Source organism: Mirounga angustirostris, unplaced genomic scaffold (assembly GCF_029215605.1).
Source record: "Mirounga angustirostris isolate CCGP_5_RB_7025 unplaced genomic scaffold, mMirAng1.0.hap1 SCAF_5, whole genome shotgun sequence".
In the NCBI taxonomy this organism is placed as follows: domain Eukaryota; kingdom Metazoa; phylum Chordata; class Mammalia; order Carnivora; family Phocidae; genus Mirounga; species Mirounga angustirostris.
Window position 1 is genome coordinate 91,548,257 of NW_026991713.1, and position 24,552 is coordinate 91,572,808.

At 47.5% G+C, this 24,552-nt stretch overlaps 2 protein-coding genes across 8 annotated transcripts in view; one reads left to right on the plus strand and one right to left on the minus strand.

The window, feature by feature from the left end:
* The first annotated feature begins 3,993 nt into the window (after positions 1 to 3,993).
* On the plus strand, positions 3,994 to 20,831 carry GSG1 (germ cell associated 1). Of its 6 annotated transcripts, none has more exons than XM_064591544.1 (7): positions 4,059 to 4,191; positions 10,235 to 11,496; positions 14,017 to 14,335; positions 15,590 to 15,760; positions 16,543 to 16,695; positions 17,320 to 17,431; positions 19,676 to 20,831. In XM_064591544.1, exons 3-7 carry the CDS (start codon positions 14,017 to 14,019, stop codon positions 20,019 to 20,021), a joined length of 1,101 nt encoding a protein of 366 aa, XP_064447614.1. In that variant the 5' UTR covers positions 4,059 to 4,191; positions 10,235 to 11,496; the 3' UTR covers positions 20,022 to 20,831. The 6 variants fall into 6 exon arrangements, with proteins under 6 accessions (XP_064447615.1, XP_064447612.1, XP_064447616.1 ...); XM_064591543.1 differs by lacking the exon at positions 4,059 to 4,191 and adding an exon at positions 4,274 to 5,628; XM_064591545.1 differs by lacking the exon at positions 10,235 to 11,496 and having other exon boundaries at positions 3,994 to 4,191; positions 15,590 to 15,637.
* Positions 20,825 to 24,552, minus strand: part of FAM234B (family with sequence similarity 234 member B) — a 34,695-nt gene continuing 30,967 nt past the window's right edge. For both annotated transcript variants that reach the window (XM_064591541.1, XM_045873829.2), the window contains 2 exons: positions 23,920 to 24,140; positions 20,825 to 23,318 (listed from right to left, as the gene is read on the minus strand). In XM_064591541.1, the coding sequence (XP_064447611.1) occupies positions 23,313 to 23,318; positions 23,920 to 24,140 (227 nt within the window). In that variant the 3' untranslated portion in view covers positions 20,825 to 23,312. The remainder of the gene's footprint in view (positions 23,319 to 23,919; positions 24,141 to 24,552) is intronic.

Here is a 24,552-nt window from a genome sequence, read left to right on the forward strand (position 1 = left end):
ATGCCACATTCTTCTCAGGTTTCACATCTAGAGACACAACGATACCCATCTGCCCCTCATTGGTCAGGTCCATTTTAATCACCTGGTCAAAGGGTTATCTGATTTCTCTACTGTACAGTTACTTTTTCCCTTGCGATTAATGAGCAATCTGTGGGGAGGCACTTTGAGACCCTGAAAATAGCCTGTTGCTCATCAAAAATTTCCCCTGTATTTAGCATTCACTGATGATTAGGTTTAAACCTGTCTTTACTATAATAGTTGCAAAATGATGATTTTTCAATTCCAGCCTGCTCTCTCCATTTACCAGTCAGCCCCTTGTATTGTTCAGTAAGCAAGAGCCTTCCCTTGTCCCTTATTTATTTGTGTATCTATCTGCCTATATATGTATCAGTATAGACTCATTAATTCCAAAATTGTTTTTTTCCAATCATTTATCACCCAGTGCTATACTTAATTATTTTGGTGCTCAAACCGTCCCAGATTTAACCAGTAGAAATCCCTTCAAGGTGACTCTTCTGCCCCTTCTGATATGCCCTTCATCCTTTTTTTTTTTTTTTTTCCAAGCATTACTTTACTTTCTGACATAATGCTCAAAGTTCATCTCATAATTACCTTGTCCCATCTCTGCGACTGGCCATTTCTTTGACGAGGTTTTGCTATTAGAGGCCAAGATTTGAGTGCTAGGTGCTCATTGCTACTGGGGAGTCCTTACTTCTAGGCCCTTTCAGTGGACCAAGCTAGAAAAAATATACGTGTATTTACACAAATATAATACACATGTACATATTACACATATACACACATGCAAACAAATATGTACATGTTTATATATTTATGTGTGTATATATATATACATATATGTATATGTATAGATGTGTGTGTGTTTGTGTATTCACACTGATGCCACTAATCCCAATCCACCCCAGTAAGTTTCCTTCTTGCCTTCCTCCATTCCATATTTCGATGTCACTTTCCCATATGGGAGTTGTAGCTCCCAGCAGCAGTCACACATTTCCATTTGCCAGGCGTCACAATGTATCTAAAATGTTTCAAAATTGCTTGACATGCCCACCACAAGATGAATGAAGTATATTGACCAAAATGAGCTCAGGAGTTGGTTGCATTTCTCCTCCAACTCAACCTCACCCAAACAGAAGGTAAAGAGTCCAACACCGTCTTCATGAGTTTCTTGGATTTGTTCTATTCCTTTGCCCGCTTCAGTGTGGTTGCCGTGTTTATACAAAATACAACTGCCTTAGTTTGCTTCCGTTTGTTTTCAGTTGTAGATTTTTCTCTCCCTTCCCATCTTGCTTTAATTTTCTTTCTGAATATGTAAAACATTAACATGCTTCCAAAAGTCAAAACTATACAAAAAACATTGTTCTCAGAGAAGTGTCTCTCCCTCCTGAATCACTTCCATCCCCTCCCTCCACTGAGTAATCAACTTCATTGTTTTTTGGTTTATCTTTCCTGTGTTTCTTTGGTAACAATAAGCCAATATTTGCATGTTTTATTTGCCCTTCTTTCTTCCACAAAAGATAGCATAGTATATATCCGTAGTATATAATCTGCACTTTCCAGTTTATTTTTATATAGCGGCACAGTACCCCATTGTTTGTATGTGCCATATTTAATTCAACTAATCTATGCTGGGAGATTCAGGTAGTTTCCAATATTTCATGATTACAAATAGCGCTGCAATGAGTGACTTTGTACATATATATTTCCATATTTTTGGCATTGCATCTTCAGGGTAAATTCCTAAAAGTAGGATTTCTGTGGCCAAGGGATAAATGCACATGTAGTTTCGTTAAATGTTGCTGATTCGACTCCCTGCTGAACTTGATCCCAGGACCCCGGGATCATGACCTGAGCCAAAGGCAGCTGCTTAACTGACTGAGCCACCCAGGTGTCCTTCATTGCTGTTTTAATGTGTATTACTCTTGACTATAAATGAAGTTGAATACCTTTTCATATATTTAGGGCCACTTATATGTCTCTTTTCATGAGTTGCCTGTTCCTTAATTTTGCCTGTTTTTCTATAGGAATTTTGATCTCTTTTCTCCCTTAATGTTTAAAAGTTCCTTATATATTAGAGATAGTAGCCTTTTATCTGTCATATGTATGGCTCATTATTTTCTCCCAGTTTATGATTTGTTTTTTTTCATTTTGTTTATGGTGATTTTTGCCACGGAGGTTTTTGTTTGTTTGTTTTTTAATGTAGTCAAATTTATCAATCTCCTCTTATCTAGTATCTGGATTTTTAGCCATCATCAGAAAGCCTCTATTTGCACCCAGATTTTAGAGTCGTTTGCCCATGCTTTCTTCTGGCACTTGGATAATTTCATTTTCTACATTCAGATTTCCCGTCCATTTGGGGTTTATTCTTGTATATGGTATAAAAAGTGGGTACAATTTATATTTTTCTAAATAGCTATCCAGTTTGTCCCAATGCCATTTGTTAAAAAGACCATCTTTGCCCCAGTAATTATAGATACCACCTTTGCCATATGCTGGATGTCTCTATGTAGCTGTGTGTATTTCTGGTCTTCTATTCCATTGGTCTGTTGGTCTAGTCATGCCCCAGCACCCTATTGCGTCCCCTGTAGAGGCCTGTAGTCTGCTTTAATATGTTAGGGCTGGTCCTCTCTCAGAGCTCCTTCTTCCCAATATTTCCTGGCTAGTCTTGTGCATGTGTTTTCTGAAATGAACTTTAATATCAGCTTGTCGCGCTCTTTAAAAATATTCATTGGTATCTGTATTAGGGTTACATTAAATTTGCAAATTAGAGAGAGCTGACATCTGATCAAGTTGAAACACGCCAAGAAAAAGGCATGTTAATTCCTCCTGTTCAAATTAGTGATAGATCATTTTAGATCTGATGTCCTCTCTTAGACGTTTACTTAGGTATCTGAGCTAGTAAGAAGCTCCCCGTTGCAGAGCCAGACCATACATGCTATGCAAGCTCAAAGGGAAGAGAGAGAGGTAAGAGCTAGAATCACAAGGGAAGACTCTGGGCTGAACTGAGACTGGAATCATGCATCCTGAAGGTCATATAGGATTTAGGTGGGGTGGCAAAGAGGAGGATGGAATCCCAGTGAGGAGCACCCACGCTAAGCTCAGGGGTATACTCCGGGTGACATGTCTCACAGGACAGAAAGCTCCCAGCCAGACTCTTAGCTGGAATACTGGGGAAGACACCACCCCTCTCTTTAAGCCTCAGAGTTACATCTCAGTGTTAATAGCTCCCAAATCCTCATTACATACTATTAAAATTAGGTTTGTGAACATCAGCTAGACTTCCAGATCCTGGTCCTTTAGAATGGTAATTTCTGTACATTGTTGCCTTTTCTGGGAATGCTCTAGAGCTGTGTTATCCAGTACAGTAGCTACTAGCCACACGTGGTTATCGAGCACTTACGTGGCTAATGCAATTAAGGAGCTGGATTTCTCATTTTATTTCACTTTCATTTAAATTTTAAAAATGAAAGCAGTGTCAGCTATTCGTCCGTTGAAGTCAACTTTATTGTTTTGAGGAGGACTACATTTTACTTGAATTATACCACTACATAAGATATCACTGTTGTACTGCAACGTGTGTGTCCGTTTTACTTTTTTAAATGTGGCTACTGGAAAACTTTAAATCACATGTATGGCTCATATTGTATTTCTCTTTGGCAGCACTGGTCTAGAGCTTCACCACTGCGTGTGGTCTGGGCAGCATCATGTGGGAGCTATCCCAAACCCTCAGAATCTGCTCGCTTACAAGGATGCCCGGTGATTCTTACACACAGTAACAGAACCTCTGATTCGGATGACTCAGAAGACATCCAGGCCTCTGCTAGGTACCCCAGAGGGGGGGTACCCAAAGTGGTGGGGGGTGGGGGGGTGGCAGAGAGATCCCTGCCCACCACTGTGATGTCATAGAGAAAAACCTCTTGCATCAGCCAGCCCCGCCCAAACTGGTGTCCTGGCTACAGGATATCCTTTTCCATCTTCCCCAGCCCACCTCATACCACCCCACCCCTCTGCTGGCAAGAGGGGGCCTGATTCATCTTCCAGCCAGATACGCATTCCACGCAACCAGCTTAGACCGAGCAGAAGAGGAACTGAAACACCTTTGTCTCAGAGCTTCAAAAGTGAATGAGCAATCCCTCTCAACTGACTCAAAATGTTTGTCTCACCCAGAAGGTAGGTACCCCACTTTTTTTTTAAGTTTTTATTGACATTCCAGTGAACACACAGTGTAATACTAGTTTCAGGCATACAATGTTAGATTTGTAATACAGGTTATACAAATGCACCGCTTTATTTCACATGTTCACGGTAAGGAACTGGAGAACACACTGTAGGATTATACAAAAGGGAATAGAAATCTGTTACTCAAGCCCCATTTTTATTGATAAACCTGGTGATGTCCAAACCTCGACCTTCTGTTTTCATCTTCTTCCACTAACCTTTCATTTCCTCCTCGTTTGCCTCTTCATCTGACTTTTCCTTGCTGCTCCCAGGACTGCTTAGAACCCTCTAGTTCTCCTTTCTCCCCTCCCATCTGTATGATTCCTGTTGCCAAAATCTGGTTCCTGGTAAAAGACCCCGTGGCTGGGGCAACCCCAGAGCTGTGTATGATTCTAATGAACTGAAAGAGCAGATATTAAGTTCTCTGCCAGACAAAGGTGAGGCACCCCCAGGGTCCTGCCGGTAGCCAGCTCTGATCTGGAATCTACTGGAACTAGGGAGGACACAACCTCAGTTGTGCTCGTTCCCCTTTCTGGTCTTAGAGAATCTGGGAGAATCTGCAGGGATCCTTCCAGATCCAGAAAGACCCTCAGTCAGCAAAAGATGTTTGGCTTGTTTAGAACCCACATCTGGAAATGACTTGCCTCTCATCTGAGATAGTTGAGAACGGCCAACTTTCAGCCCAAAGGGTTACTAGAAAAGCAAATGTTGTTCATTTCTCGCACTTCTTGCCTTTCTCCGGAGAGAAAAATGAAGCTTACAATTAGGCGGGGAAATAAAACACACAAGCACGCACTCACGCACACAGAGCAACGTGGCGTGCTGTTCATTGTCTAGATGCTAGGGATCCCAGGAGACAGGATAGCACCCAAAGTGAATAGATCACAAATAGGAGAACCCACAGAAATGGGTAAGAACGTGATAGAAAAAGCCAAGCATAGTAAATTTTATTTTTTTATTGTTGATTTAGGAGGAGAGACAGAGGGAATATGGGAGGGTTTATCAGTGTATATCTGAAGTATAAAACACACCTAATCCTTTGCGCCGTTCTGTGTGAGTTTCCATAATCTGACCCGCAATCCCTGCCTTTTGCTGAAGTGTGTGCACCTCCCCTTTCCTGACTGGCAGCCTGGGGGTGAATCAAGAGGTTTTGAATAGAGACTCCAGCCTTTGCGAGCCTCGTGGCCTTGAGCGAGTCAAACGCTCCTCAGAACAGAGTCGCCACCCCTCCTGAGGCTGACTGTGAGGGCGGCCTCAAGAGCCTAGCAAGGCGTCTGGAACACGGCCCCTTCCCTCCCCCCTTCCTTTCCACTTTCCCCGCTGCCTCCTGGTCTTCACAGCAGAACTGTGAAGGACTACTTTCTCCTAATTTACTCCTGAATCACTCAGGTAGGTTACGTAACTTGGCCAAAATCATCAGTCCAGTCGTGGGTGGAGTTGGGACTAGAACCCCGATCAGCTGAGGACGCGTGGTCTCTAGGTTTCCCTCTCGGAGCCACGAAACAAGGCTAGGACTCAGACCAGAACAGGGACCTGCACCTTTAGGGGACGGGCGGGGGCTGGGAAATGCCTGACTTCTGGGTTCCAGGGCAACCCGCACCTCCTGACCCTCAGGCCCAGAGGCTGGGTGGGAGAAGCTGATCAGACGACCGACTCGTCTCTGCCCTCCCTCTGCCAAGCCTCGCCAGGGCAGCCGGCCATCGGGGCCCGGCCCCGGGCTCGGCCTCCCTCCGGCCGGCTCCTTCTCTCGGGTAGGGGCCCTGGGCCTCGGCTCTCAGCAGCCGCCGGGGCCGGGAGAGGAAGCCGGGCCCCGCGCCCCGCCCCCGCGCCCCGCCCCCGCGCCCCGCCCCGCCCGCTCGCGGAGCCCCAGGCGCGGGGCCGCTGGGGCGGGGCCTCGCCAAACAAGTCGAGACACGCTCTGCGCCCGCTGCTAGGCGACCGGGGCGCCGTAGTAAACCGGGGGCGGGCGTGTTACTCAGAAGGGCGGGGGCCGCGGGGAGCCGGCGGGGACTCGGCTGGGCTCGGGCACCGCGACAGTCGGGAGGGGGAGGGGGAGAGAGCAGGAAAAGAAGGGACGGGGGGGGCGCACGCGGAATGGAAATGGGGCAGCCCAGCTCGGCGCCCTGAGCACCCCTGGAGAGGCGAGAGCTCCCGTTAGGCCCCCCTCCCCGCTTGGTCCCCAGGATCCCCCAGCCCCAGCAGGCCCCGAGGGCTCGGTCACCCGCGCGGGAGCGATTGCCCCACAGGATGTGCAGATGTGGCTGCCCCTCTGATTCACTCCAGCTGCTTGGGGCAGGGAAGAAAGGCGGCTTCCTCTCCTGGAAACGCCTGCAGTAGCAAAAGCCCTCTAACAATTCCACAGCAGCGGAAAGGGAAAGGCGACAGAGAGGAGAGGCCCCAAAGTGCTTTTCTTCAGTCTTTCCCGCGGAACAGAAGTAGAAGTGTTCCCAGAACTCCTGACCCATGTTAGGAAGAAAGGAGTCGTTCTTGTTCTACACGCCTCTGTTTGGGGGCCCTGTGGACATGAAACACTGTTGCAGTGGAGGTTAACCTGAAAGCCCAGAAATCCCAGAGCTGAGTGTCCCATACTGGTGTTAATATTTTGGACACTCAGCATGGGCATTTTTATGGCAATACTCTACCCTTCCGGGCTGGGAGGAAGATCAAAATGTGTGAAGACCTTCCTTACCTTCATCAGTGAATGAGTCAAACATGAGGCACTGAGGCAAAAATTATGGAGCTGGAAAATCTCAGATGGTTCGAGATAGGTCATCCAAAGGGTTCTAATCAGTAGGGAATCCTGGAGCTTGGGAAAGGAACGTGGCATTTTCAATCTGTCACTGGCTTTTAAGCAATCTGTTTGTACCCTGGTCTCTGTGAACTAAAGATAATACTCGTTCATGAGATCATTGCTGTTTTCTGGGCTTCGCTCATCAAAAAACAGGAATGTTTCCACAGGTGGGAGGAAATGTATTGGCAGAGGATCTGTTCGATGTGCATCTGTGTAGAAAGGCACAGGGTGTGTCTGTGGATCTGCGGACCTTCTACCTTCTCACTGCTCTTATGTGGGTGAATCAGGAGAATTGCTGTGTCCTTTAACACTTTTCTCTATTCACATCTTCTCTTCGCTCATAGGCTTCTTAATTGTATTCTGAGCCTGGTTTCCATTACAAACTTCATTCACTCATTCCTGCATGTTAGAAAGTGCTAGGCTCTGCGGATCAACCATGAGTAAAACACAGCTGCTCCTGTAGCTAGCAGCTTCCATGTTCTGGGCTGCATGAGAAAGGCACACAGTGGAACATGCAGGAACAAAGAACAGGGGCCCGTAGATCAGAGCCAGGGACAGCAGAAACACTCATGTCCCACTCCAGCTTTTTGAGTGCTGAGTAACAGAAAGGAATGAGTTATGAGGCATGGGTCAGAAATCTGACTCCAGGGCAAAGGACAGAGATACTACTGCTGGGGGGCGGGGCAGGGGGGGGCTGCAAACGAACCTATTTTAGGAGAAGATGCCTCTATTGATAATGGGAAAAAAACTAACAAACCCCAAATCCCTTCGCCCCAGGCTTTGCCATGAGGCAAGTGCTATGCCAAACGAATCTGCTCTGGCTCAGCATTCTTACCCATTATTTTAATCACGTCTAATCTACCGTGTATTCACAAAGTAATAAATTGGGTTCCTGTTTACAAACTTTGTGTGGGTGTCCCAAGACCACTGTTTCTCTTTGTGTATGCTTAGTAAATATGATTTGGTACAGTGCAGGGTATAGTCACTGAGGACCCTGGCAAGCACAGGTTAGTCCCAGGCCTTGGCTTTGTGATGTCAGAAACGCTGAGTCACATATATGTCCGGGGGCGGGGAATCATCCTGACATGGTAACAGTCCAGCGTACCAAAACTAAATACTGTTTCGAGATACGGAATCTTTGTGTCTGGCCTGAGTCATGAGCTTCTGAGCCCAACCTAATTATATTCATGTTGCATTGACTAGCAATTGCTTTTTCTGTTCTAAGGGAGGAAAGAGAAGAAGGAAAAAATATAAACATACCTAAATTATAACGAAAGGAAGTGAGTGGGATGCCAGGCAGAGAAACTCATGTTTCATAAAAAAAAAAAAAAAAAAAAGGAAATTAGACATTGTGGCATAGGGTCCGTGGTGACAGGGGGTGTCCTCAAGATGGATCACGACTAATAGCCGGCCAGCCAGCCCAGCCATGCAAAACGCACGGCCTCTGAAGGGATAGATTCAGGCTTTGGGGAGGCCTCAAATAATATAACTTCGGAGGCTCTCTTTAAGAAAACTAATACAAAGTGATGAGTATGTAAGGGTCTTGGAAGGGGTCCGAGTCAGTGAGAGACCCCAAAGCTGCTTCACTTTCAATCTACCTCCAGGCCTCCTCATATAACCTCAAGACTCTGCCACTCCCATCCCCTTTTCCCCGGAGAAGGCAAATCTCAGCCTATTAAGGCACAGGGGGTGCAGTTTATGAGCAGAGGCAATAAAAACCAAAGACATCAGACTGTGCCAAACGGTGACTCAAGCGGGATATGAGAAGTGTCTGCAAGTATTTGAGGGGTGTAAACACAGAGAAGGGAAAAGAATTGTTCACTGTTGTGGGGTGGAAAGGGAATGAGGATACGATTCAATAAAGAAAAATGTGCACAGTACCCCTCAGGAAGCATTGGCTGACTCTATTTTCTGATACCGTGGAGTTGTATTTCCCAGGGGAAGTATTTGAGGATCTATGAGTCACTGAAAACTGGAACCGGTCACGAAAAATGTGCTACAGGAAATAATCCTACAAGATGTCCTCGAGGGAGCGGCTGGATGCTCCCAGAGTTCATTCCGAGCCCTGAATTCCGTAGGGCTGACACAGGCATTCTATAGATGTGTGAGTGGGGAGGAGGCCGGAGGAAGAAAAAAGAGCCATCCCACGGGGAGGAGCCACCACCTGCACCTACTTTTGCGGACGGGTGGGGGCAGCATGCGCCCAAAGAGGGAAAAATGTAAGGCGATAGCGCCACCCAGCGTCAGGACAGAAGCTGTAGCCAGGAAACCGACAGCCAATCCCAACGTGAAACGTGACCACCAAATTCCTGCTCCCAGGGTGTTATGCTGAGCGAAATAAGTCAATCAGAGAAAGACATGTATCATATGACCTCACTGATATGAGGAATTCTTAATCTCAGGAAACAAACTGAGGGTTGCTAGAGTGGGGGGTGGGGTGGGAGGGATGGGGTGGCTGGGTGATAAGCACTGGGGAGGGTATGTGCTATGGTGAGCACTGTGAATTGTGCAAGACTGTTGAATCACAGATCTGTACCTCTGGAACAAATAATGCAATATATGTTAAGAAAAAAAAAAAAGATAACAGGAGGGGAAGAATGAAGGGGGAAAATCAGAGGGGGAAACGAACCATGAGAGACGATGGACTCTGAAAAACAAACTGAGGGTTCTAGAGGAGAGGGGGTGGGAGGATGGGTTAGCCTCATGATGGGTATTAAAGAGGGCACATTCTGCATGGAGCACTGGGTGTTATGCACAATGAATCATGGAACACTACATCAAAAACTAATGATGTAATGTATGGTGATTAACATAACCATAAAAAAAATTAAAAAAAAAATTCCTGCTCCCAGCTATGTCCGGATGAATAAAGGGTCGTTCGGGTGATACGGGGTTCACGCTTGGGCATAAGCACATGTGTGTCAAATGTGCGGACACGTCAGTCCTAGAAAAGTAGGAAGTAAGAGCCAGAGAGACTCCTCCGGCTAGAATGTGGACTAATTCCCTCCGAGGAGAGCCCGCCTTTCATTCCCCCAACTAACTGCACAAATACAGAATGGGAAAACCACAACTTGGTTGGTGGCAAATCTGGAATATTCCAGGTGGGGGAGGGCCGGGGCAGAATATGAGGGTTTCATTCAACGTAAGCCCCACGTGAGTCAAACAGGTCATACCTGATTAATTCTCTGGCTCCATATTTTCCAGTTTGTTCAGCTCCTTACTTGTTAAGGTGAAGTGGCAACTTCCAAGCTCTTTACCTGCGGAACCGGAAACCAGAAGTCCATCCCTGGCAATTTACAAAGAGCCTTCTAAAATTACAGATTCCCGGGCCTCACCCCTGCGGTGGAATCTCGGGACGGGGCCCAAGAATCTGAATATTTTCCAAAGTTTCAAAGACTGTTGTGAGGCTCAGTGGCGGAACTGGGAACTGCTGCTCCAGTAAAGGAGAGACCTCTGAGGACTTACAACCCAGACAGCTATCATGAAATAGAGAAAGTATTACGAGAGGGGTACAGTATGGAAGGACAGAGAGAGAGAACTGTTCTCTGGGAGAAAAGAAACATTTCCAAAGGATGAGTGACTTTTACACTAGTCTTGATGAGAGGCAGATCACCAGATAAAGAGACTGAAGACATTCCAGGTATAAGGAAGAGCATCTGCAAAGGCACAGAGGACGGTCCCAGTATTCCATTGAAGGGACGTTGTAATAATCCTTACGATGCTGACTGGAAGGTGGAGACCACCCATGACACAAGGAAGCAATTTCAAACCCATGGCTCTATGAGGCCCTGACACTGCAGATAATAACTTATTAAAAGGATGAAGGGGCACCTGGGTGGCTCAGTTGGTTAAGAATTGGCCTTCGGCTCAGGTCACGATCCCGGGGTCCTGGGATCGAGCCCCGCATCGGGCTCCCTGCTCCTCCCCTTGGCTTGTCCTCTCTGGCTCACTCTCTCAAATGAATAAATTTAAAAATCTTTAAAAAATCTTAAAAAAAAAAAAAAGGGATGGAAACCCCTACACAAAGTAATGGTAACCCTGTAATATTTTCTGTATCTGCCATAAAATCAAGCCCACCCCATTCACACCAGTTTCCTAGGGAATGGCAGTTAGGTGGAAACTGAATCTTCACTTAACTTTTTAGAGAAACTTCCTCTGTAAATACAGGTCCTTGCTTCTTTGTGTTTAATCCCTGATCCCCATTGGCAAGCTCTCCTGTGTAATCTTCCAGAACAGCTGGGCCATGATTGCATTGTCAATTATTAAATGCCCAAGTTCCTTGCAAGGCAGCATTTAATCATGAGGCACTCCAAAAAAAATAGGAGATAGAAGAGGAGGGACAGGAAGGGAGGCAGGAGGGTGGGAAGGCAGTTTCATTCTGTCAACATTAAACCAAGGGGATTTGGGGCACAGATGTCATCCTACAGTCCTTCCTGACAAGCTGCAAGACGCTGACCGCGGCCAAGGTAACCAGCTTCCCCCTCTTACTGCTCAGAACATACATTGCATAGCCCATTTTGCACTTGATTAAGAGCTGTGCCTGTTTCATCAATTTGTTGTCTATGCTAATTCTGTGTTTGTCTGTTAACCTATGTTGATGGAAGAATTAGTGACATTTTGGCCCCTGTGCATTTCCTATCGTTCTGAGCTGGAGTGTCTGCGAAGCCACTCTCTGTCACTTTTCTAGAGAGTAAAGAGTCACCTTGGCATGGGGCTTGTCAGCATAGGCAAAGATACAACTTTTCTTATGGCTGCTACTTCTCCATGATCTCCTTAAAGAGATCATTGCAAAATTAGACTTGGTCTTGCGATTCAAGAGGCTATCTGGATCCTGGAGAGAAAAGGCATGTTTAGGGAGAAATAAAACACATGATGAAGGGCACAGTACCGTAAGTGTTGAAGATGATTCTTGAAAAGGCTCTTGAATGAATTCCCATTCAATTGTCAAGATAATTCTTGAACGAGGCTCCTTGTGTCTGCCCTTGGTTGGACACTCCTTCTGGAAGCAGCCTCTTTGAGCTTCATTCCAAGCTCTTTTTCATCCTTTGTTTCTCAGATCACTTCTTCTTTAAATTGGTTATCACCTTGGTGCGGGGTTCCTTATTCTTATCTGTGAATAATCTGCAGAATAACTTATAAATATGCATAACTTGAAACGAATTGAGGGTAGAGTAAAAATCTGATGAGACAAATTTCCAACCCGTATTAAATTGAAAATGAAGTTGTTGAAAATGTAGAATTGCCTAAATCATTAGTTCGATCTTTATACAGAATGATTAATGAAGACATTTTACCTGGAAGTCCATTCCCTGTTCAAGCAATGGATATGAAAATAATTAGAAAGAATAACTTATAGTAATGGAACAATGGCTAAAACCAATAGGATTTTCACAACTAAAAGCAAGATGGAAACATTCTTTTGGGGGGACAGGGGCAGTGTGTGACTTCCATACCGGGTAATAGAAGCTCTTTCTTCACTCCAGACGCTGTGGTTTTCAGTCTTTACCAAGGTCACCCAGAGTCCTGCACAGACTGACAATTTTGGTGGATTTAATTTGTTGAGTGCTTTTTAAAAAATCGTATTAGCAGATTGCTTTCCAGAAGCTGTTTTATCATATGTCCTATATATTGATTTTTATATGCATATGAACCTTGTATACTTCTTATGGCCATAAATAATCTGCACTTTGTCTGTGGTATGCACTGTTTTAGTCCCTGGAAATTCTGAAGAACAAACTGCTATATTTCTAAGATAAAGTTCCCTGTTAAATGTAGAAAATGTTAAGCAGATTTATGGTCCTGTCCCATTTAGCTATGGTTTTATTTATGTTTCTTAAGCTAAGCAGATTTAGGTCTGATTAATTCTGATATGAGAGATCCCCTGGAAAGCTCAAGATGGTTTACTTTAAGAAGCATCTGTCAGCAACTAAATATGGGTTTCTTTTCCCTTCGGTGCATATTAATATAACAGTATAAACTGCTCCGTAACACAAAGTGCAAGACCTGGCCGATTTCTTTATTTTTCTAAAGCTCAGTCGGGCTCCAAGCCACCACTCACCAAGGTTGAAACATCTAATACTGGTCATTCTTCAGCGGGCTCTCCTCTTCTCTTGGGCTAAAAATGACGGGGAGGTCGGGGGCTCCCGCCAGAGCCACGCTGTCCCCCCTGTGAGTCAGGTACCACAGCTGCATCAGGCAGTGGAGATGCCCCTCCAGGTCCCTCTCCATGACCACCACACTTGGTGTCCCGTCTCCATGGGCGCCACACAGCCCCCTCCCAGTTGAGATTCTGTCCTCTCTGAGGTAGTGTCTGAAAGCTGGGCCCAGATCACCACCTCTCTCAGAACCTACAGCCTCATCTCCCTTCCAAGGGTTTCAACAACCCCACATCCCAGTAGGTCCACTGCCTTCTTTAATCCTGAAAGCCCCAGTCCTTGCTGCTCCCCCGCCCCGGGGTGATCCAGTTTAATATTGACTGATAGGCCATATCCTCCTCCACTCTCCTCTCGGAGGAGTCTGTGATACAGAGAAGAGGACACCAAAAAAACTTGCGTTGTTCCAACAACAGATACCTCAGCAAGTCAGTGCTACTACCTTTCACTGAGGACAAAACCAAAAATAATGACCAGTAAGCGCATTAGAGTGGCCCCAATGCTTGTACTCAACTTGATATACACTAGCTCAGTGGCTTAATCACATTCCGCCTGAGGCTATTATCGGGTATTTATTCAGATCATCCTCAATAAGCATTTGAGTAGAATGAGGTCCAGCTTAAATAAACATCATCACCACGGTGTGCCTACTCCCGGCCATTCCTGAAGCTAAGCCTCCACCCGCGAGGCTCCGTGGAGAAAGCGCCCGGGGCCGGCGGGGGGCCTGTCACCGTAGAGGAGCGTGGCTTGAGCGCAGGGAGCCGCAGGGAAGGGTATCCAGCTCTCCAAGGAGGTTCTGAAATCAGGCTCTCCACGTGTATTGGTCTGTTACAGATGGAACTCCCGAAGGGCTCCTCTGGCCAACGGACATTCCTATCTGCCCTCCTCAACATGCTATCACTCAGCCTCTCCACAACATCCCTGCTCAGCAACAGCTGGTTTGTGGGCACACAGAAGGTGCCCAAGCCCGTGTGCGGAAAAGGTCTGGCAACCGAGTGCTCTGACATGCCGGTGCCCTTGGATGGGAGCAGCACCAACACATCTTCCCAGGAGGTGGTGCAATACAGCTGGGAGGCTGGGGATGACCGCTTCTCCTTCCATACCTTCTGGAGTGGCATGTGGCTATCCTGTGAGGAAACTGTGGAAGAACCAGGTAGGTTCGTCAGCCCAGCTGCCCGCTCTCTTCCCCCCAGGGAACTTAACACGGGCAAAGAGCCAGTGGGAAGCATACAGCACTCCCCACACCCCACCGGGCCTCCCCGCCAGGCTCAGCATCTCCCACCTCTGTATCCCGTCCCTTCTCCCTAGGACTCCCTTTTAATAAGACCCAAAAGTCCATCTGGCTTTTCCAAACCTCCTGTCTAGCAGCCACTGCTGGTTTAAAATCGCGCCATCCTTAAAGGGTCTCATTTCGACTTGTAACATCATGAGAATTCCCCCTCTAGCGAGTTAGGATTGCTGTTTGGAGACCAAATGAGGAGAGAGGATTCTTAAAGAAAATGCCCTGGCTCTGCCCAGCTGTGAGCTCAGATGCGCAGCTTCCTCTCTACAAAACTTGATTTTCTCACTGGCGAGATGAAAGGGTCTGAGTAGATCCCCTGTGGAGCCCCTTCTTGCCCCACCCCACCAACAGGGTTTTCTTGCTCTAAGTATGACCATTACAATTTACAAGGTAGGGGAACTGAAGCCGGAGGAGGGTAACTAGGTGGAGTAAGGTCACCCTTGACCTCCCAGGTCTCCTGCAGCTTGGTGGTGCGTACGGGCAAAGCGGGGTCCTGCGTCACTGTGCATTCCTAACTTGTGTTCCTCGGCTTAGGAGCAGCTGGCCTAGGGACAGCCCTCCTCCCTGCTCAAAGCATCAGACATCACCTGGTAGTGATGTTTTCCTAAAGCCCAGAATCCAGTACAATTAACCTGTTTCTCCCGATTTGGGCCAAGGGAAAAAGGAGATGGAAGAGGATTATAAAAGTATGTGTGTGTGTGTTTATGTGTGTTATTAACGTGCCATTTAGCACAGCTCCGACCCCAGCCCCAGAAACAATTGCGAGCCATTCAGACCAGTGGCACCGTGGCAGCAAAAGGTGCTGGTTAACATTAGGCTTGTTAACCCTCCCTGACCTGAGAAGCGGGAACATTTCCCCGTGGAAGCCGTCTCAGGCTCACGTCCTCTTCTTCACTGTCAGGAACTGGGGACGGAGAAATGGATCCTGAGTGACTCTTGCCTAGGTCATGCATCCATCTATCCATCCATGAGGCCTTCCTTCCTGCTTTCAGAGAGAGGCGTCTAGGGCCTATCTGCTGCGTGCTGGGCACGCACTGGTCCGAGCCAAGGGAGGGGGTCGCACCAGGTGTGGGACGGGGGGACGTTTTCATCTGCCCCTGAAGTCATACCTTGTCTGTGTTTCAGGGGAGAGGTGCCGAACTTTCAATGAACTCACACCACCAACCCAGAGAGGTGAGAAAGGACTACTGGAGTTTGCCACGTTGCAAGGCCCACGTCACCCCACTCTCCCATTTGGAGGGAAGCGGTTGATGGAGAAGGCTTTCCTCCCCCACCCTCCCTTGGGGCTTGTGGCAAGTATGTGGGTTTGATCACCAATTTAGCCGCCATTGACTTGGGCCTCTCTGGCTCAACAGTGCTCTCTACACTGTACTCTGATCTTCTTTTCTCTTCTTCTGAGCCCCACGGGGTGACCCACATTCCCTCCAGAGCTGCCTCTCATTCATATGCAGGAATGCAAACAAGGGACAGCAGGGACAAATAAAGTTCACAAATAGAAAACCACCAACAGCTCTAACCTCCTCTTGTTGCCAAGTAACCATGCTGAAAAGCTTAGAGAAAAAAAAAAGAAAAGAAAAGCTTAGAGGTGTTTTTTTCCCTCCAATATGTATATATTTTTTAAATAAAATATATGTATATATTTTTAATAGAAGGGAGTGAAACTGAAAAGGGAGGGAGAAAGGAACCGAAGTGATTGCTCCAAAATTCAATAAAGAAAAAGGGAACAAAAATGACCCACAGCAAAGTCATGCCCCTGCAAGATTGGGTGACAGGTGATTTCCTCTTGAATTGCCCCAACGGTATTTCCAGTCAATCAAGATTACTTGATTCCTTATGGGGTACCGAGCAGAGAGCAGTGAGCGCAGGGGCGACAGCAAAGGACCCAAAGGAGGGAAAGCTCCCAGCTGGTGCCAACTCTGTCCCCTTCTCTGACTCTGGGAGGCTTTCCCTTCTGCCGGGCTCCCTGTGTTCAGTCCTGTAACATGTCAGGGTGAGGGCTCTTCTTCCTCTGTTTCTTTTTTCTTTTTTCTTTTTTTCTTTATACTTGAATTTTATTTTCTTCCTCTGGTTTCTAACAGAGATCCTATGGTTATCAGTGGGAGCCCACTTCTCGTCCATCGGACTTGAATTCGTCAGCTTCCTCCTGCTACTAATGGACCTGCTGTTCACCGGGAACCCAGGCTGCGGGCTCAAGCTGAGCGCCTTCGCTGCCATTTCCTCCGTCCTGTCGGGTGCGTGCTGCCCAGGCTGGAGCGGGTGGGGAGCCTCGCCACCTTGGGGCGCCTCTGGTGGGTGCGTGTGTCTGTCCAGAGGCAGGGTCAAGAATGGAGGGATGAGAGCCGTTGCAGGGGTCTTGAAGTTGGAATGAAATTTTCTATTAGATCATTATGTACTTGGCAAAATGATTTCTCTCTAGGTTCTTTTTATTTGCAAGTTTTCTCAGTATGTGAAATACAGTTTGGCTTACTTTTCAGTTGCACTTACACACAGCTTTTTAAGACTCCATCGGATCAAGCAGGAGTAAGAGATGCAGATATAAAGATAGATCAAGAATAAAGCTCGTGTTGAGGGCATGGGTGGGAAGAAGTAAAAGGCCCTAAGTGCAGCATTGACTCAGAAACTTTTTCCATAGCTCGCCACCTAAAGCCTGGGGCAACCTTTTGCAAAGCTCTGCGTTCAAGAAGCCCCCGTCGCAGATCAGTGTCCCCGGAAATGTGGGGGGCAGATGGGTAATGGAGCATCTCCACGTAGGCTGTACCTGATGCAAAATGAGGAGCTTGCTCCAAACCCATACTCCCTGTAGCTGGCAAATCCAGCCTCTCTCTAAGGGCACCGCCTTCCTGTTCCCTCTGTAGGCCTTCTGGGGATGGTGGCCCATATGGTGTATTCACAAGTCTTCCAGGCAACTGCCAACTTGGGTCCAGAAGACTGGAGGCCACATGCTTGGAATTATGGCTGGGCCTTCTAGTAAGTGCTTACCATCTCCTGAACCTTCTAGCCCCTCCCCAGCCAAGCTGCATTCGATGTGCCGCCCTCAACTAGATGCTTGCTCGGGTGTCCTTCTGCCTTCTCTTCATCCCTCATCCCGGGAGTCTGTTGACCAGAGAGCTGGACCATCAGGCCACCCCTGTTCTTTCCCCACCTCCTGTGGAGGCACAGAGAGGATTCTTCCAGCTTGTTTTGTCCAGTTTTCCTAATGATACAGCTGTTGCGTGATTCCCTTGGGAAACGAGACTGATTTTGTGTGGCTTATGCAAGTGATGCTCCGTATTTTATTTATTTATTATTTATTTATTTATTTATTTATTTATTTATTTATTTATTATTTATTTTTAAGATTTTATTTTTTTGACAGAGACAGAGATAGCAAGAGCAGGAACACAAGCGGGGGGGCAGTGGGAGAGGGAGAAGCAGGCTTCCCGCCGAGCAGGGAGCCCGATGTGGGGCTCGATCCCAGGACCCTGGGATCATGACCTGAGCCGAAGGCAGATGCCCAACGACTGAGCCACTCAGGCGCCGATGCTCTGTATTTTATACATTTTATGATTCAAGGTATTGGAGGACCGAGAAATGAAGAATTAGCCTTGAGATTTGGTTGGAATTCCATCCCCTGTGAATGGCTGACTCTTCTCCTATAACAAAGAGTCACTTCTTCCTACTTCTGCTCTTATTCCATCCCACTGTGTGAGAAATAAAACCTCCCCTACCAGTCATTCCCTAACCCTTAGAGAACTAAGGGGTCAGTTATTTTTGATTTCTCTTAAGAAGAGAGAAGCAGCAACCATGACAAACACATTCGAAGCAAATATCCCCTCTGTTTTAAGAGTTCCTCCCTTCCTGCCCTGAGGAACACGCTCTGTTCACTGCACACGTGCCACCTTGGGCCTGCATTTCGGTCCGGAGTCAGTGCGAAGTACTTTACCAGGGCTGGAAACACACGGCGCTGGGCTCCAGTTTCCATGCTGACGGAGGCAGTCTGGAAGCCTATCCATGTCTGTTAGGAGATCCTATCCCCTTGTCTCATGATAGAACATGTGCTATTGGATTCGGGTGTCTTTGGGCTATTCCAAAACCAGCCCCCAGAGCTTATGTTCCAGACACACGGTTTTGCACCTTTTGTCTGTCTTTAAGCCGTTGTTGACATGACACCTGCAGAGCTCAGGCTACCCCACTCCCAGCCGAAGCATCCCCAAGCCTGAGTCGGCTGAGTCTGTCAGGGGCAGCAGATAGGAACACGCAGCGCCAGCGTGTGGCCTGGCTTTACCCATCACCTGACCTCATGAAATTCCTCACTAACCTCACACAACTTCCTGTTTCCTGGGCTTCCCAGAATCATGGGGAGATTTAGGGGTTGACTTTCCAAGTTTTTAGGAATGCGTTTGATATAGTTCCCTGGTGGTTTGTTTTGTTTTGTATTTTCTTTGTTGAATCCATCCAGCTTCTCTTAAATCTCCAGCTTCTCTTCCATGCATTTTAAACTCCCGTAAGCCAAGAGCTGCACTGTTTTCCCAAGAGGCAAATTCCGCTGGTACAACGTATAATACCTCCAGGTTTGTAGTGAGTGTTGCCTGAACGAATGACATGCAGAGGCTCAACTTTGTGGCCCCTAAGATAGCCAAAAACCTCACAACAGAAGAAGATGGAAGAGGAATGATTGCTCCTAGCATCTGATCTGAGTGAAGGAAAATCTTGGGCAGGGTGTGTGTGTGTGTTATGTGTGTGTGTTGGGTGGGTATGGGGTGCTGCACTGGGCTACGTCCACTCTATACAGCTGAGCTATCGGTCTGTGAATCTTGGCAGATCACAAGGGTAACTGCAGGTGGGGAAACCATAGTCCAGAAAATTGTATGTGTGTGCGCGCGTGTTCTATGTATACAGAAAAGGCACACCAGGAATGAAAGAGCAGAGCGCTGACAGCTAATCGATCCCGTGAAAACCAGTCTGCTAAACTCCTAGTCTGACTTGCAACACTACAAGAGTCGTTCTCTTTGACTGCAAAACATTCAGAACATATCCTACTAAGCCAGACCGAATTCAGGCCTCTGGCCCACAGTGCTTTCCCCACAGCACGGCGGAAGGGAACATGCGCCGGTCCCTGAATCCCTAAGCGGCATCAGCCTAGTTTACTAGTAGGAAGCGATCGTGTTTTTCTCTCAAACCTGGATGTAGGTCAGATTCTGACCGTCCCATTTTGTTGTTGTTCATCCCTAGCACGGCCTGGCTTTCCTTCACCGGCTGCATGGCATCAGCGGTCACCACCTTCAACACATACACCCAGCTGGTGCTGGAGTTCAAGTGCAAGCACAGTAGGAGCTTCCAAGGAAAGCTGCGTTGCCTGCCGCACCACCACCAGTGCTTCCTTGAGCAGCCGTCCTGTGCAGCCCCCACGGGCCATCCCCTGACCAGCTACCACCAGCACCACCCTCAGCCCGTCCGCTCAGTCTCTGAAGGAGCTGACTTCTACTTAGGGCGACACCACAAGGGATTTCAGCAAGAACCCAGCCAGAGGCTAAAGGAAGAGATGGCTGGGTCATCCGTAGAGGAAGAACTGTATTAGAAGTAGTCAGGTTTAGAGGGCAGGCGGAACCCAACCTTCCATGTTCATTTGCTATCAACATGTACTGAAGCCAGAGTCTGTTTCTTGAGCATGGTTTTCACAGGTTCAGGACAAGCCTATCTAAAGTGCAGGTCCAAAGGGGTGCATGCCAGGGCACCACTGCCCCTCTTCCTTCCCAGCGCTTTCCTTCCCTTCCCATGTCTCGTTTCGCCACCCCCCCTCCCGTGTTCAGAATCACCCCCTCTCCTTTACTGATGGCTTGTTATGCGCCACGTTCCGGGCTCAGCAGCGGAGACAAAAAAGAGAAGTAGAATCCAGTTCCTGCCCTTTAGGGGCTTCTCCATCTGGCCCTCTATCTGGGATTTGGAGGAATGCAGGCGGACAACTCAACAGTCGTCCATGGTGGCTCAGCCTTCCCTGGTGCACTTGACTTTTCCTAGAAGTCATAGAATGGAAGACAAAGAGGCCCTCCTGGGGCCGATGTCCTCCACACTGCCTATTACAGTGTCCCACACCCACATGGTAGGGACCCAATGGAAGTTTAAACATTAATCTAGAAGCCACCAGGGGACTAGTACACATGAGAAGGCCCCCACAGCATGCAGGGACAGGTCCACTTCCAGAAATGGTCCACTGTAGTTATTCGTAGGGGATTTATGGTAAGGGACACTTCCGCAATGAACAAGGCCACGGCATACACTCCCCTCTGGATCCCCAACTCACCCACCCACCTGTTCTTCCTCTTTTCCATAAGGGAAAACAAACCATGGCGATGGCTAAGAAGAATGAGAATGACACACAAGTGTGTTTCCTATACATAGTATTTATTTGTTCTCCAACAATTCACATTTTAAATAGTGCTTCCTGACAATATACCAGCTGGCTCTTCTCTAGTATGGACAATAAAAGTAGCAATTCACATTCAAGGGGGTTGGTATCGGCATACCCGACTGGGAGGGGGAGTAGAGAGCATCTGGGGGTTGGGAGGATGCTGTCTAGGGTGGAAGGGGCTATAAGGATAGCAAGGAGGAGAGCTTGGGAGAAGGAAGATCCTTATACCTGCACGAGTCACTGCTATCCCTAAGTGGCAGTCACACTGGCCTTGCTTGAGTGGGGGAAGGAAGGAGCTCTTCCTATCTTAGAGGTCCGGCTGGGTGGGTGCCTACCAGGAGAAGGGAGTGTCGGGACACACCTGACAGGCTAGCACCCACGCTGGACAGATGAAGCTTCCGCAATCCTCAGCCACCATTCCAACCCTCTACCCTGGCTGCAGGAGGGAGGAGAAACCTAGAGCCTGTCCCGTGTCTGGCAAAAATGGATTCAAACTTCTGAGAGTCAAAACAATCTATGTTAAGTTAGTTTGTAAACACACCATGAAGAATTTAGGGACTGATGCTCTTCTAGCTTCCTCTTATTTCTGGGACTCACCCGGTATAGACACCATCTTCTACCCAAAAAGATTCCGCCCCCCCCCCCCCCCCCCCCCGGCAAGACCAGGCCCTTGGTAAATGACTTTGCATTTTACTCCTCTACATGGTGAAGAACGAGGGTGAGACGTAGATGGCTCGGCCCAGGCCACAGGACCACAAGTTTTAGCTCTTCAGTCAACTATAAATTAGTCCTTAGAGTCCTCTACTAGGCTAACAAGATCCTAGGCTATTCTACCCGAGCAGATGCAAACTCTAGAAATGAATCTAAAATCATCCTATTCTCTTGGGTATCCTCTAATTGTTCCCCCAAGTTTACAAAGTTTCCCAAAGTGTTGAAACCAAATTTGCTTTCAGGGTCTTAAGGCAAGGGGGTGCCCAGAAACCTGGCAGGCCAATCTGCTATTGCTACCAATATGTTATGTCACAATGCCTACCACTGGGCAAATAATACACGTCCCTTCAAATCTGGGATCCCTAAATTTCTGTAATCTCTAAATTTTTCTGGACTCCCTTTACTAAAACAAGCTAAAAAGATACAGGCCCAAGTAAAGACAGAACCTGAGTTGCACTCGGGTATGACCTATCAAAATTATTCAAGAAGAAAAGCAGTTCTCCACCAGCTAACGTGGGATTTTCTGCTATATAAACAATGACCTAGAAGTTTAGGAGAGAACTTAATAGAAGCAACATTTATGGAAGAAGGGAGAAGCAAGCATTGGAGATAATTCTAAAGAACTCAACCAATTATAAAAGAGTATTTACAAAGGAATTTTCTCAAAATACCGTGTTTTCCAAGGCTCTACAAGGAAGGAGATGTGCAGGCAAAATGGCTGCTTACGGGACTCAAGGAGCAAGAATAAAAATCCAGAAACAGCTTGCTCTCATGCAAGCAAAGCAAAAATACCTCTGAATAAGAGAGGGCAAATGAGAGGCAGGATGGAGGACGGCCCACAGGAGATGCCAGGAGACCAAGAGAGCAAAGTGGAGATGAGGCCGGGATAAGCTACCTGGCTGAATGGTTCCTGACTTCACAGAGCCAGGGCAGCACGCACACGAGCGCTTCAGAAGTTACTGCGGGGAAAAGGCCATGCTGGCCAGGCCAATCAGGACCCCGAAATGCCACATGGACCACGCAGAGGCTGCTCACAAACTCTGATGCTCTTGCTCCCCTTCTGACAGGAATGTGGTGGCGCTTGTGGTCACCGACTGTGTAGAGATGGAAAGTTCGGGAGGCGGGAGGTATGGAAGATAAAAGATGGGAATGCAAGGATGGCTCCCTCAGCCTCCCACTGTCTGTGTCTCCCTGCCGCTAGGGTGGGAAGAAGCCAAGGTACGGGCGGTGAGAGAACACGGAGGGAAAGGACCAGTGGCCCTGATGAGAGGCAGGGCACTGGAAGTCCTAAGTCTCAAACAAGCCAAGTGTTATCTCAGAAGGACAAGAAACTGGGCCCCTGGAGCTTAGAACAGATCAAGCAACTATGTCATCCCAACACCAACACATACACACAGGTGGCATAATGCAAAACAAAATGTTCCAGGGAAGAACCTCACCGGAATTTCCCAGGAGTTTATAAATTAGACACACAAAAAATAAACGGTAAGAGTCACATTTCCAAACTATCCGTGGAGTGCCTAGAGGGGGTTAATGCAGGGACTGCAAAGGTAGGTCAGATACCCCAGCCAAACGGATGGTGCTGTCATCTGAGAACTCCAACGCGCCCTCAAAGTGCTTTGTGACAATCACGCAGAGCCGGTGAAATGAGGTTGAAGTCTTCCTTCTCTCCAAAGAACTGACGTGACGCTGCTGGGAGAGAGACGGTACCACTCTCTTCACTTCTTCTGAGATGGAAGATTCCTCAGACTATATCTAGGGGAAAGAGTGCAGGTATCAGCGACTTTCATTCTTTTCATGACAGAGAAATGGAGGAAACCCAAAGATCAGGCTATTTCTCTACTCTTCTGTCCTTCTGTCTAGCCCCGATAGTTCGTAAGTCCTTCCAGAAAGATCCAGGAAGTTTGTTTTTTCCATGACAAACTCTTGAACATTGAACTAGACCATAGTATTTGAGGGCTGGGAGGTTAGCATTTTGAGCAAGATAATCCTTTGGAGTATGTAACTTTCACAAATGTTGCACGATGTTAGCATCTCTAGCCTCCCCCCCGCCCAGAAAATACCAGTCATATCCACCCCCTCAGTCACTGAGATAATAGACACCATGACCCCACATTTCCAAGTGTCCCCTAAGGGTGATGGTACTATTCCCAGCTAAAAACAACTGCGTACCATTTCTGAATGGTCATAAAGCACCCTAAGAAAATAGAGCTGCTCTTGAACAACTGGTTCTTGACACCCAGCTAATCAAAAAGGCTCCTACTCCCCGCTGCTCTCTAGAGAACAAAGCTGGGGTTGGTAGCCTTTGCCCCAAACCTATAGTAGTAATCAAATATATCTTTCAGAAAAGATTCACCTGGTGGGGAGGATCAACAAACTTTATCCTAGAGAGGAATCTTCGCAGCTCCCCACGGCCGATTTTGGGGGTGGTGTCCTCGAGCTGCACCACCTGGCCTTCCATCAGCGCCCACCGTAGACTAAGCTTGCTGACCACCAGGGCTGCTGGATGGCCTTCAGAGCTTGGCCCCGTTGTCCTGGTAACATAAAAGGCATCTTTCCAGAGGTCGTTAATTCCAACTGAGGAAGGACAAAAACAAGAGCAATTAACGAGGACAGAAAATTTCTACTAACAGGAGAGTGGCTTGACTCAGCAACTAGCTTCATTCATTCATTTACTCCTCATTAATTCAGACACGAAGTTTATTGAGCTCCTAATAAATGCCTGGCACCAAGCTAGACAGCGTGTGCACAGTGGGGAATGACAGGATGCTGGCCAAGCAGCACATTCCCCTCGGTCTTTAGACCTTTCCTTTTCTGAAGCTGTTTCTGAGAAAGCCCCAAATCAGGAAACGAGGATATGTCAACTGTGGTGACAACAGGGCAGAAAAGCAAGCACAGCGGACTAGAACTTCTGAGACTTCCCAGACTGTCCGTACACGGTCACAGAGGCTATCGGCCTCGCCAGCACTTACTGTGCCTTATCCTTAAC

What these genes read in the sequence shown, in the direction of transcription:
- GSG1 (XM_064591542.1), top strand. Translation starts at nt 4,144, where the DNA reads ATGAGCAATCCCTCTCAACTGACTCAAAATGTTTGTCTCACCCAGAAG. An exon ending in ATGTTTGTCTCACCCAGAAG is followed by an intron (nt 4,192 to 14,016) that starts GTAGGTACCCCA and finishes GGTCTGTTACAG; the next exon opens with ATGGAACTCCCGAAGGGCTC. An exon ending in AATTATGGCTGGGCCTTCTA is followed by an intron (nt 17,432 to 19,675) that starts GTAAGTGCTTAC and finishes GTTCATCCCTAG; the next exon opens with CACGGCCTGGCTTTCCTTCA.